The 13,046-nt window shown below is 39.5% G+C and overlaps 1 protein-coding gene across 4 annotated transcripts in view; it reads left to right on the forward strand.

The window, feature by feature from the left end:
* Window positions 1-13,046, forward strand: part of WARS2 (tryptophanyl tRNA synthetase 2, mitochondrial) — a 96,475-nt gene that overhangs the window by 30,609 nt on the left and 52,820 nt on the right. For 2 of the 4 annotated variants that reach the window (XM_068964879.1, XM_068964883.1), the window contains exon 2: window positions 12,377-12,634. The exons of 1 other annotated variant lie outside the window; for it this stretch is intronic. In XM_068964879.1, coding sequence (XP_068820980.1) covers window positions 12,377-12,634 — 258 coding nt within the window. The remainder of the gene's footprint in view (window positions 1-12,376; window positions 12,635-13,046) is intronic. One more of the 4 variants, XM_068964880.1, reaches the window with a different exon arrangement.

Below are 13,046 nucleotides of genomic sequence, written 5' to 3' on the forward strand. Positions count from 1 at the left end.
TTCATGTGTGAGCTTAGTCAATCACTTCACTTTATTCATGTCTTTATTTCCCATTATGTAAAATGAAAATGATAATACCTAACATTCCTGTTGGTATGAGACTCTTGTAATTATATCATCGTCAGGCCATATGCAGTAAAACCAGGCATTTATTTTTTAAAATTTGGCTACAAAAAATGTTCATGCCCTTAAAAAGAGTTAAATAAATACGAGTGTCGAAAAGGTAATCATTGCATATTCCCACTCTTTGAGGTAACCACTGTTAAGTTAAATGTGTATTCGCCTTCCTTGTCAGCAGTCGTCTGTTTAATAAATGTCTGTATAGAACCACTGTGGGCTAAGCATTGTTCTCAGGCCTTGAGGAGGGTGCTATTATTACACCCATTTTATGAGAAAGTTCAGTGACTTGCACAGGGAAACACAGCTCGTATGTACAGAGCTGGTATTGGATTTGGCCCTTTGATTTAAGAGTTGGGCCTCTTCATCTCCACTCTGTGCTCTTAGTACTTATATTCTTCTTATCTGTTGCATAGTATACCATCATTTAAAAATAAAACTGCTGTTTATTTAGTATGTTCCCTAATGGACATTTAGTTGCTTGTAGCCCTTTTGTCATTAGTCATATAGGGAATGCCAGGTAGACTTACATTCTAATAGGAGTATTTCTGTAGGACACATTTCTGTAGGTTGAATGCATATGTGCACGCTAAATAACTTCAGTCATGTCCAGCTCTTAGTGACCCTATGGACTGTAGCCCGCCAGGCTCCTCGATCCATGGGATTCTCCAGGAAGGAATACTGGAGTGGGTTGCCATGCCCTCCTCCAGGGGATCTTCCCAATGCAGGGATCAAACCCGTCTCTCTTGTGTCTCCTGCATTAGCAGGTGTGTTCTTTACCACTAGCGCCACCTAGGAAGCCCTATTGTTGGATGGTTGGGTGAAAATATTTAAACACTTAAAAATTTGACCTCCATCAATGAGCAGATAACTTCTGGAGAACTTACTCCATGCCAGGCACTAAGCACTTTACACTAATAAACTCATCACAATCCTGTCATCTACCCTGTGAGTCTGGTATATTATTATCCCATTTTGTAGATGTTTAAGACCATATAAGTAATAAAGCCAGGACTCAGCCCAGGCAGTGTGGTGCTAAAGCCTACTGCTTAACCACGATGAATAACCAGACAAGTTATCACAGTCATCATATTTTACTGCTTGACTTTGTCATTTTTCTAACTTATTCTAAAGTTGACTTAACAGAATGAGCTGACAGAAGGGTCTGAACTGAAACAAATACTGTTCAAACAACCCTGGGCATTGTATTAGTCTACCGGTTGGATGATGAGAAAGGGAGCCATGGGTCCTGCAAAATGAGACTTCTTTCACCTAGTAGTATTTAGGATAGTCAGAGTTTTTTTTGGTGAAATATTTTTATACCAAGAAAATAGCTTTAGAATTTTTTTTTCTCTGTAGTATTGTGTGTGTGCGCTCAGCTCTTCAGTCATGTCCGCCTCTTTGGAATCCCATGGACTGAAGTCCACCAGGCTCCTCTGTCCATGGAATTCTCCAGGCAAAAATACTGGAGTGGGCAGCCATTTCCTTCGCCACCCTCGGATCAAACTTGGGTCTCCTGCATTGCAGGCAGATTCTTTATGAGTCACTAGGGAACCCTGCAAGATATTCATGCTGTCTCTCAAAGTTTCAGAACACTGAGGTCATGGAGTTCCTTCATTTGTTGGATGTAAGAATTTCTGGCATCTTGGTTTCACTTATCCAGGGCCACCAGTGGTTAGTTCAGGTTTTCCTCAACTGACTGAGCTGACCATGAAACCCAGCTACAACTGCCTGGGTGTTGAATTCAGACTCTGTAGGGGTTAGAGGACGTTAGAGAATTTTTCACAAAGGGACATAGGTAGAAAAGAGCATTCTATACAATGATAATTTTGTATTCTATCCTTTACAATTCTGATATCAAAATCTTAGTGGGATTATTTTCTTATCAATGTCTAGGCTATATGTGCTTCTTGAATCCCTGCTTGCATGCTGAGTCACTTTAGTTGTGTCTGACTCTTTATGACCCTATGGACTATAGCCCGCCAGGCTCCTCTGTCCATGGGATTCTCCAGACAAGAATACTGGAGTGGGTTGTTGTGCCCTCCTCCAGGGGATCCGACCCAGGGATTGAACCCGCATCTCATGTCTCCTGCATTGGCAGGTGGGTTCTTTACCACAAGTGCCACCTGGGAAGCTTCTTGAATCCCTGAGTCATAAGGATTTATGAGACTGGGCATTATCAAGTAAGTTTACCTAATGGTGGAAGGTGGTGTGCTTACTTGGTCTTTTCTCAGCAACATAGGGACTCTAGCCACACCTTCATAATCTGTTGACCATAATTTGCTGAACTTCTGCCTGAAGCCAAAGGGATCCTTGACTGTGGATTAATGCATAAATGCTCAGGGATTTTATTACCTTGAAATGTAAACTACAAGCAAGTGAACTTTTCACATTTTTGTAGTCCATTTGTATGTTCGTGTGTGTGTATGTGTTTGTTTATGTGTGTGTGTTTCGATGTTTCCAATCAGGTTGGCAGTTTTGGAGAGTAATTATGTAGTAGTTGGCTCGAAGTAGTGGTTTTTCAATCTTGGACACACATTAGAATCACACAGGGAACTTTTAAAAATTCCCTATTCTCACGCCAAATCTCAAACTGATTAAATCAAAATCTCTGAGGATGGGACCCAGGCATTGATATTTTTTAAAGCTCCCAGGTGATCACTGTGTAGACAAGATTGAGAACTGGTAGCTTAAAAAGGTATCTTCTGTCTTTTATTCAAATGTTTTCATTTGTACCTCATTTTAAGTAGTTGAAGTGAATTTTAAGACTACATATGAGTGCCCCCAAAGCCCCTCTCAAATGAGCAAGCATCAGAGTCACCTGGAAGGCTTGTCAAAGCACAGCTTGCATAACTCTTTAAGTTTTCTCCTGGAATAAGCCCACCTTTGGTAGGTCTGGATTGGAGCCCAGGTATCTGCATTCCTAAAAGGTCCCTATTCAGGTGATATTGCAGGTACAGAGACATAGAGTGGGAACCTCTGCTCCAGCGCCTGCCTTCAACCTTCTGAACTTTCTTCTCAACAATGGCAGCCAGGGCAGCCACCTCCAGGACAGACCATATACACACAATATCAGTGTTAGGTATGCTGATAATGCTGAAGGCAGCTCCCACATGTTGCTCCACCTCCAGTTCAATTCAGTTCAGTCGCTCAGTTGTGTCCGAGACTGCAGCATGCCAGGCCTCCCTGTCCATTGCCAGCTCCCGGAGTTTACACAAATTCATGTCCATTGAGTCAGTGATGCCATCCAACCATTTCATCCTCTGTCGTCCTCTCCACCTCCAAATAATCGTAAACTAGTCTCAAAAGTCTGTATGCAAATACAGCCTGCTCTTCCTACCAGATTGCTCCTCTTAAGTGTTTTCTGCTCTGAAGTCAGAGCCACCACTGGGTAGGTAGTTCTTGTGTGTCCCAAAATAGAACTTGGATTTCACTTTCCCACAGAAACAATTTTATGAATGGTGTTTGGGTGCAGCTGAAATACTCTTGTTAAAACCATCCTTCAGGAGTACTGTGGGTTCAGTGAGGCTTCCATGGGCTGCTTTCCAGGAGTTTAACTGCCTTTTAAAGAATTGAGTTTCTGAGTTTCAGAAAACCAGTTTTCAAGCATGAACATAGCTTGTTTAGGAACTACCTATAACTGGAACATTCGGTTCATTTTGTGTATAGTTATTTTGCCCTTTACATGGAGCCAAAGTCAGGGGTAGGAGTGGGCGATTTGTCATTTATTCCACTAACACTTATTAGATGCTCACAATGTACCTGGCACTGCTATGTACTAGGGATATAATGATGAAAAAGACAGCCCCAGCCCTGGAGAGCTCATATTCTAGGTGGGAAAATATTTACTAAGCAAATAAGAAAATATTTACCAAGTTACCAGGTTGATATGTACAATAATGAAGAACTGATGAAAGAAGGGTCTGTTCTGCTTGGAGAGAGTGACTGTGTGTGTGTGTGTTTGGTAGGGAGAAGGTATATTTAGCAAGTTTAAAATCAGGGAAAGATTGTTTGGCCTTGAAGACTATGGGCGGGGGGGGTTCTCCAGGCAGAGACGAGGGTGAAGGATATCCAGGCTGAGAGCAGAGGGGAATGAGCAATACAAGAATGGCAAGTGACTAGGTCAGCTCCTCATGGAAGATAATGGAGGACAACTGGGAAAGGGATTAATGGTCACATAATGTCCGAGCCTTACCCCAGAGAAAGAAAGGAAAAGATGTATACATACAGCTAAGTCTGTGTATGTGGTATTTACATTTTTGTCTCAGCCTTTTTTGTGAAAAATCTCTTTTCTGTATATTTCCTGTTACCCTGAGGAGGAATATTTTTTCAACAACATATTAATATTTTGAAAATATACTGAATCAAGTTGTTTCCAAACCTGTGCTCTAGGAAGCTCCTCAAGAGGCTGGCTGGAGTGCAGGCAGAAGAGCCCACGGGGTGCAGACTGCTGGGGCTCCTTCACTGCCTCTACTGTTGTCTGTACACCAAGCTTTTCTCTGGACTTTTCTACATGGTAGACATATCTAGTAAGAATATTCCATTTGAAAATGAGACTCAGGTTCTATCCCTGGGTCAGGAAGATCCCCTGAAGGAGGAAATGGCAACCCACTTCAGTATTCTTGCCTGGAAAATCCCATGGATGGAAGAGCCTGGTGGGCTACAGTCCATAGGGTCGCAAGAAATTGAACATGGCCAAGCATGCATGCATAAGCCTGTATTTTACCAAAAAAGGCAATGATTAAAAAAAAAAAAAGTATCTTTCTAGGCAATGATTTCTCTAACACTTTAAGATCAATGTTCAAATTTTCTTATGGGGAAAAACTATTTTCTTAAGCATTTCAGATCATTCTTTATACTTAAAAAATTTTAGTATTCTTGATCTCTTGCCTGTATTTACTGTTCCATTCAATGTAAAAATAAATTATGTAGTGGTGGTTAAGATGTTTATGTCAAGAATTTGACCCTGGCTCATTTGGTTTAAGAAGCAGTATTATTGTTAGAAATTAAAAGTGTTTCTCACTACATATCATGTTATAATTATTTATGTTTTATTTAGATAATATATTTGAGTCACTCTTCCAATAAAAACTAGAAGGACTTGCCAGATTATTCCATACCTACATATAAGCTTTGCATTTCAACATAACTTAGCTTCCCTTGGGTGACAATGCATTCTCTCCTAGGAGCCAGAGTCCCTAGATTTTATATTTCATCATCTGATGGGGAGACACTGACTGAGGTGCTATTCACTGATGTGTGAGAAAGAAAACAGAAAAGAAACGCGTGAAGAAAATAAGCCCAAAGATATGCTGAGGTACAAAAGAAATAGCTGCAGGAGAAAAGAATGTGATAAATATAATTACAAAAGCATCATGTGGTCTGGTGAGTCTAGCTCTGGAGGTCTGGTTCTGGTCCCAGCTATGCCACCGGCTGTTACCTGGGCCTCTCAGGAAACATCGCCTTCCCTTCCTGAGAAGCACACCTTCCCTTTTTTTGAGAAGCATGTGTGTGGAGAGGGGAGCTGTGGGTGGGAGTGAAAGTAGTTAAAGTTCAGGCCAACCTTGAAGTCAAGAAGTTCTAACCTGGACGCAGACCAGTGAGAAGGTGGGCGAGTCCAGTTCTGAGAGCTGAGATTCAGATCTGACCACCTGCCTGTGATCTTGCGCAGGTTAGTTAACCTTCCAGTGTCCTTCCTGGAAAGTAAGGCCGGTAATTCCTGCCTCCGTCACATGCAGTGAAGTCCATGCAAGTGCCAGGGAATCTTTCTGATTGCTTGAGTTCAGCACAAGAATGAAGAATACGTCTGTGAAAGCATTCCGCTCTGTGATGGAAGGACAGCACAGTGCGTGGGGTGGGAGACAGGTGCACAGCTCTTAAAATTTGGAGATGGCTTAAAAAAGTTTATAGAAAACTGTGAAAACTCAAGTTTATTCCTTTCAAACTACTTCCCTGGCCTAACAATATGTGGTAAGTGCTTCTCCTCCCTGCCCTTATGGAACTCGCAGTCTAATGGATAAGTCACTGCTCTTTTTTTCTTTTTGATAATGATTTTTTCCTACAGTTTTAATTGCTGGCCTATATATTGCTTCTGGTTTGAGGGTGACATAAGACCTGCTTTCTCTTATATTGAATTAATATTTACTATATTGATTCTCAGGTCTGAGCATCTGGTTTCATTTCTAAGCAGAAATGAACCCAGTTTTTTTTTTTTTCCTTCCCTCCCTTGGTGCTGAGTCAGCATTTTCTCACCAGACTCCTGGCTCTCTGTGCTTTCTGAAAGAAAGCGCTGACTGTGGCAGAACAATGCTGAGCCGTGGCCAAAGAAAGCTGCAGAGAAGCACCTGGATCCTCCCAGCCAGGATGGAAGTGCTATTTTTCAATGCTGGGTCTCCTATGTTTCAGCTCTTAAATCACTAGTTGGTGGTAGAGACATTTTCAAGGGAGTGTTGAAAATTATATGCAAGGGGCCTAGGTATACCTGATAGGGTGATATACATGATAGAATTGAGAAGCCCTAACAGAGAGCTCCTTAAGTGGTATTTTTTATTTAGCAGAATAAACAGATTTACAAAAAGAGATTTTCAGCCTAATTAGTTGATAATGCTGATCCTTTCTAATCACAGTCTGTGATAACATGCTTTTCATGGAACCAGGTAGACATGATGGTTGTTCAGCCAAGTTTTTGATCTACCATCGACTATAATTAAAACAGGTATGATGAATACACAATTGATACTCCAGCTGGACACAAGCAGGACTTTGTAATAAGAATCTTGAAATCTTTAGTTGAAGTCTTTGGTTGCCACCTCCATACCAAAGTTGAAAGTGTTTCTAAGCTTGTAGGCAGGCTTTTTTGGATGTATATTATGCACTTGGGAATAAAATCAGAAGCTCTCTTTAGTTGATTAGAAAAATTATCTTTTGCCATAATTAGCAGCTTGGGGTTTTTCAACTGCTTTTGGATGCAATCATTGAAGTTATGATAATTACGAATTTAGAATGTGCTTAGTCCCTTATAACGGGAATGATTTGAGCTACATCTGTCAGATTGATAAATTGGTTCTCCCTCTGATTCAAATTCAAACTCTCGTCCTCTCTTCTGGAATATATCAAATCTCAGCGCTGAAGCTACCCATTGGTGATACTAATTCTGTTACAAAATGAGCCAAGGCCTGCATTGACTGGAAGTGGCCTTTGTTAAAGAAATACATCTGAAGTAAAAATGAAGACTTATTTTGTAAGACGGACCTTCCTTTTAGTCTCTGTGCACTGCGAAGGGAGCGAAGGTTGATGCTCCAGCCTGCCTGAGGAGTGAACGCCTGTGGGCTGGTCTTGAAGCTGCTTTCTTTGTGGTTTGCCTCCCATCCACTGGGAAGCCCATGCTCCTTTCATTTTCATTCTTTTCCAGCTCTCCTGCTTTTGAACACAGAACCCCCACCCTCCCACCACCCAAACGCCACATTCCAGCCCCATGATTTCATGGTACCAGGCGTATCTCCCCTGCCATGCCGTCAGGCTGCCTGCTGACTCTTGCAGGGTGAACAGACGGGAACATAAACTCACCGCAGAAGAGCAAGACACTCTCTGTATATTTTTAAGGCCAGGAATCCAGTTCTCATTTAGAGCCTGTATTTTCTTAATAGCTCCTGGAAAATTGAACAAACCATTTCTTGTTGCTCTTACTTCTTGATAACATCATTCCCTCTGCCTGGCTGTATAGAATCACAGAAACTAGAGAATGAAAAAGATGTATTAGATCATGTCTAGTTCATTCCCACTGGTCACAATTCTTTTTTTCCCACAGTCTGTCCTCTAGTGCTTTTCTCTTCTAGTTTTCTCAAGAATTAGTGTCTCCATTTGTCCTGGGGGATAATTCCTGAACATGGAGGAATTTGTGTGGAAATATTCTTTTTTTTTTTTTCCCCAGCTTGATAGTCCTGGTCCTTATAATCTTTTACATGACCATAAACAGTTCCCTTTCATCCTAGGTCAAGCGTTTCTGGATGGTATTTTTTTTTTTCCTTTCCATTTATTAAGTTCAGAGCTTGTTTTTCTGCTTTGCTTTGTCTCTTCATCAATCAGTCCCTAAAGCCCATTAATCATTTTTAACCTCGCTAAAAGCTCCTTTACTTACTCCCATATCAGGAACCCAGGGCTTACTATGGTCCTAAGGTACTAGAGAAAGCCTCACTGATAGGTACTTTTTCTATGCTAACTCTTCTCTCTCCCTTTCTTTTCTTTCTCCCCTTCTCCCTCTCCAGCCCCCACCTCTGTCCCTCAGCCTCAGTTCTCATCTACCAACTATTTTTAAAATAATGTCTCTAAATTATGATTTCAGGAGTTAGTCATTGAGGGCCTCGTGTGTGTGTGTGTGTGTGTGTGTGTGTGTGTGTGTATGATTCTAAGTGTAAATCATATTTGGTCTCGGTTACTTAAAAGATATTTTTCATATTCTCAGAGCCACAAATCTTTTAGGTCTCCTGAGTGCTTGGATCAAGCACAATTCTGGATCCTGGAACTATGATGTAGCATTCTATTTTATAGCTGTCATATGAAGAATAAAGAGGAAAATAAGCAGATATGGGGAAAATAGACTGTATTTATAGGATTTGAAATTCTAGGGAATAGGAAAGGGAAAAATGTAAGTAGTCTTAGCACTCACGTGTCTGAAGTAGATTAGCTTTTAGGAGCTAATATTATATATAAAGTCTGTGGTAAATGTTACATTCTTTTTTTAAAAATTTCAACTTTGTTGATATATATCAACAAATACATTGTAAGATATTTAAAGTACACATATACCATGGTAACCTGATATATATTGTGCAAAGATCCCCCTTTCTGGCTTTGTGATAATCTAGAGGAGTGGGATGGGGTGGGAGATGGGAAGGAGGCTCATGAGGGAGGGGACATATGTATAGCTATGGCTGATCCATGTTGATATATGGCAGAAACCAACACAATATTATAATTATTCTTCAAGTAAAAGTAAATAAATTAAGGAAAAAAAGATCCCCCATCAAGCTCATTATTACCACAACCAACACCTTACATATTTGTGTGTGTGAGAGGGAGAACATTTAAGTTCTGCTCGCTTAGAAAATTTCAATTATACAACACTGTGTTATCAACTATAGTCATCATGTTTTGCATTAATTCTCTTTTGCTGTATGGTTTTCAAGATTGGAGGACCCAATATTATAAAGATGTTGGTTCTCCCCAAAGCAATCTATGGACTCAATGTAATCCCAATCAAATATGCCAACAGGTTTTTTTTCTCTTAGAACTTGACAAGTGACTCTAAAATGCATTGAGAAGTGTAAAAGACCAAGGGTGGTTTAGATACTATTGAAGAATAAGGCAGAAAGACGTGTTCCACCAGGTCCCAAGACTTATTAAAAAGACAACTGTAATACTGGTACAGAAATAGATAAAGAGACCAGTGAGCCAATGAGACAGAATAGAAAGACCAGATGCAGACTCAGACATATAGAGAAATTTGATTTATGCTGAAGTGGAATTCTAGAGCAGTGGGGAAAGACAATCTTTTCAATAAATGGTGCTAGAATAATTAGGTATCCACATAGGGAAAAATTAAAAGGAGAGAAAATAAAGCAGACGCTTGCCTCACACCATATGTAGAAATCTCCAAATTGATACAGACTTAAAGATAAAACTTTAAAGCATGCACATGCATATATGTTTTATATATGTATACACATATCTTCATAAACTTGGGGTTTTGGAAGATTTGTTCTATGACATAAAAATCTGTAATCAAGATTACATATTTGGTAAAATTAGGAACATCTCTTTATCGAAAGATAACAAAAAAGCAAATAGCCACACAAGGAGAGACTATATTGGCCACACACGTAACTAGCAAAATAGTAGGGTCCAGAATATACAAAAATTCTTTAATCAATAAAAGCATTTTCCAACATCAGAAAAATAGACAAAATAACCTGAATAGGCTCTCCACAGGGGAGAGCAATATGGTTATTAAAATAGCAATAACTGTAAGAGTTCTCAGCTTCTCTAATAAATAATCAAAGAAATGCAATTAAACTGTAATGAGATTTTACCTAATATCACTAGTTAGCTAAAATTAAAACTACTGGCAAAGTGTCGGTGAGGATGTGGACCAACAGGAATTGGTGGTAGAAGCTGCATACTTAGGAACAGTTCAGCACACTGTAATACAATTGAAAATACATATGCATACCTTGAAGAACTGACTCACCAGAAAAGGCCCTTGATGCTGGGAAAGATTGAAGGCGGGAGGGGAAGGGGACGACAGAGAATGAGATGGTTGGATGGCATCACTGACTCGATGGACATGAGTTTGAGGAAGCTCCAGGAGCTGGTAATGGACAGGGAAGCCTGGCGTGCTGCAGGCCATGGGGTCGCACAGAGTCTGGCACGACTGAGTGACTGAACTGAACTGAATGCATACCTTGAAGTGAAGTGAAAATCGGTTAGTTGTGTCCGACTCTTTGCGACCCCTTGGACTATGGATTCCATGGAATTCTCCAGGCCAGAATACTGGAGTGGGAAGCCTTTCCCTTCTCCAGGGGATCTTCCCAATCCAGGGATAGAACCCAGGTCTCCTGCACTGCAGACAGATTCTTTACTGGCTGAGCCGTATGACCCAGCAATTCACCTCCTAACTATGTACACTAGAGAAACTTGTACACTAGTAAACATAAGAATATTCTTTTTCACCCATAACTTTTTTTTTGGCAACAGAGAAGTTGCAAAATAATGCAATGAATGTAAAAAGTTTGAGTAGTTGGTGGCTAAGCAAAACATGATAGCCTGTGGAAGGAGCAAACATGAGCTCTGCAGTCAGTGATACTTGGCTTGAAATTGCAGTCTCATGTATGAGTTGTGTGATCATGGTCGATATCTTAATATCTCTGAACCTCAGTTTCCTCGTCTGCAAATTGGAGGCAATCATATGCCTACCATATTGTGTATTATAAGGGATAAATACATTAATGTATATAAAGCATTGAGCATAAATACCAGCAATATAGTAGTTTTCTAGTAAATTGTGGCTATTTTAGTAATATTTTTACTATTGTTAAAAATGATAAGGATGCATTTTATTTTTTCAGATCCTTTTAGTTATAACACATTTATTGATATACATTCATTTTTAGTTTTTCACTATAGAATGCAAAATGATTAAAAGGAAACATGATATTTTTTCACTCTGTATTAGGGACAGAAAATATATTTTGAAAAAAATTTGCAGGGGAATTCCCTGGCAGTCCAGTGATTAGGACTCCATGCTTCCATAGGGGGCACAGGTTTAATCCCTGGTTAGGGAACTAAGATCCTACAAGCCACATGGTATGGCAAACAAATTTTTTTTTTTTTTTGCATGCAAAATCTTACAAATACAGAGGCACATTTTTTTTCTCACTTCCTATTATGACTTCAATAACAGCAAATTAGGTCAGTGTGAAAGCATGTCAAAAATGATTTTATAATTTAAAAACTATGCAAAATTAAAAACTTATTTTGAAGAAATTAAAAAAAAAACAAGTATAATTTTATCAAAAGTTAAAGGAAACCAAAACATGAAAATGTTAAATAACTTTATCAAGAAGTAATATCAGAAATGTAGATTTCCTAAATTTTAGCCCAAGATTCTGCACATTGAATTATATCAGCAATTATTTTTAAAGAAAACTGAATTAAGTAGTAGTAGCCTTTAGCCCTAATGCTATGGCCTTCATTGCCTTACCTGCACAACGAGTGAATCATGTCATAACAAACCCTTGGAGCCTCTTTAACCGCCAGTGAAATTTCACTTCTATGTCTGAAGTCTTTGTAATGACCACCAGAACCACAGTCATTTTTGCTCTTGGGAATTCCTGCCTGTACCCCACTATTTATCTTTCCAAACTGGTCATGACTGTGTTGTCATGTTGTATTGTTCCTTTTATTTTCATAAGCATATCTTCTATCTTGAAGATTGAAGATACAGACCTTTCCTTATATGCCTTTGCATTTGTAAGGTTTTGAGTGCAAAAAGAAAAAAAATATATATTATCATCTTCTGTCCCCTAATAGCACCTAACATAGTGTTTGCACCAAGTAGGAACAAAAGAAATGCATAAGGATGATGACTATCAGATTTCATTAAAAAAAAAAATAGGGGTAGCCATCATAGCTGTGGTAACATGGGCATCAGATTCATGGATTCTGCTTCAAAAACAATTTTGTCTGTTCTCCTTTGTTCCAGAAAGATGCCGTGAAGCGAATATTCTCGGGCATTCAGCCTACCGGAATCCCCCACCTCGGCAACTATCTGGGGGCCATTGAGAGCTGGGTGAGGTTACAGGACGAGCATGACTCTGTGCTGTACAGTATTGTTGACCTACATTCCATCACTGTCCCCCAAGACCCAACCATCCTCCGGCAGAGCATCTTGGACATGACTGCTGCTCTTCTCGCTTGTGGCATAAACCCAGAGAAGAGCATCCTTTTCCAGCAATCTCAGGTCAGCTTCTCAGATTAGAACTGAGAAAACTTTTATTTTCAGATTATTTGAGGAAAAAATTCAGTGGTTTATATAGCTCCTGTTTGTAATTTTTTTTTTGACCATTCAAAGGTGACTTCATCAAATGTAACTGTTTCATTTTCATTTTTCCCTGTATTCATATCATTGAGTATTATTATAATGCAATAATATTTTCAGCTTTTTCCTGAACTGTACTTGGTAAGTTTGTAATGCTTCATATACCAAAAAATTGTATCCCATTATTACTTCTAACTCAAGAATTGTTTTTCTATATTGGGTTGCATTCAAACTGATGAATTCATGCTGTTGACTAGTTTCCTGGTGATGAGGGATAGAATTTAGTAACTGATGGTTTTACATCACTCCAGTGTTGCTTTGCTGGGTATTGCAT

The sequence above is a fragment of the Capricornis sumatraensis genome, chromosome 2 (assembly GCF_032405125.1).
Source record: "Capricornis sumatraensis isolate serow.1 chromosome 2, serow.2, whole genome shotgun sequence".
In the NCBI taxonomy this organism is placed as follows: domain Eukaryota; kingdom Metazoa; phylum Chordata; class Mammalia; order Artiodactyla; family Bovidae; genus Capricornis; species Capricornis sumatraensis.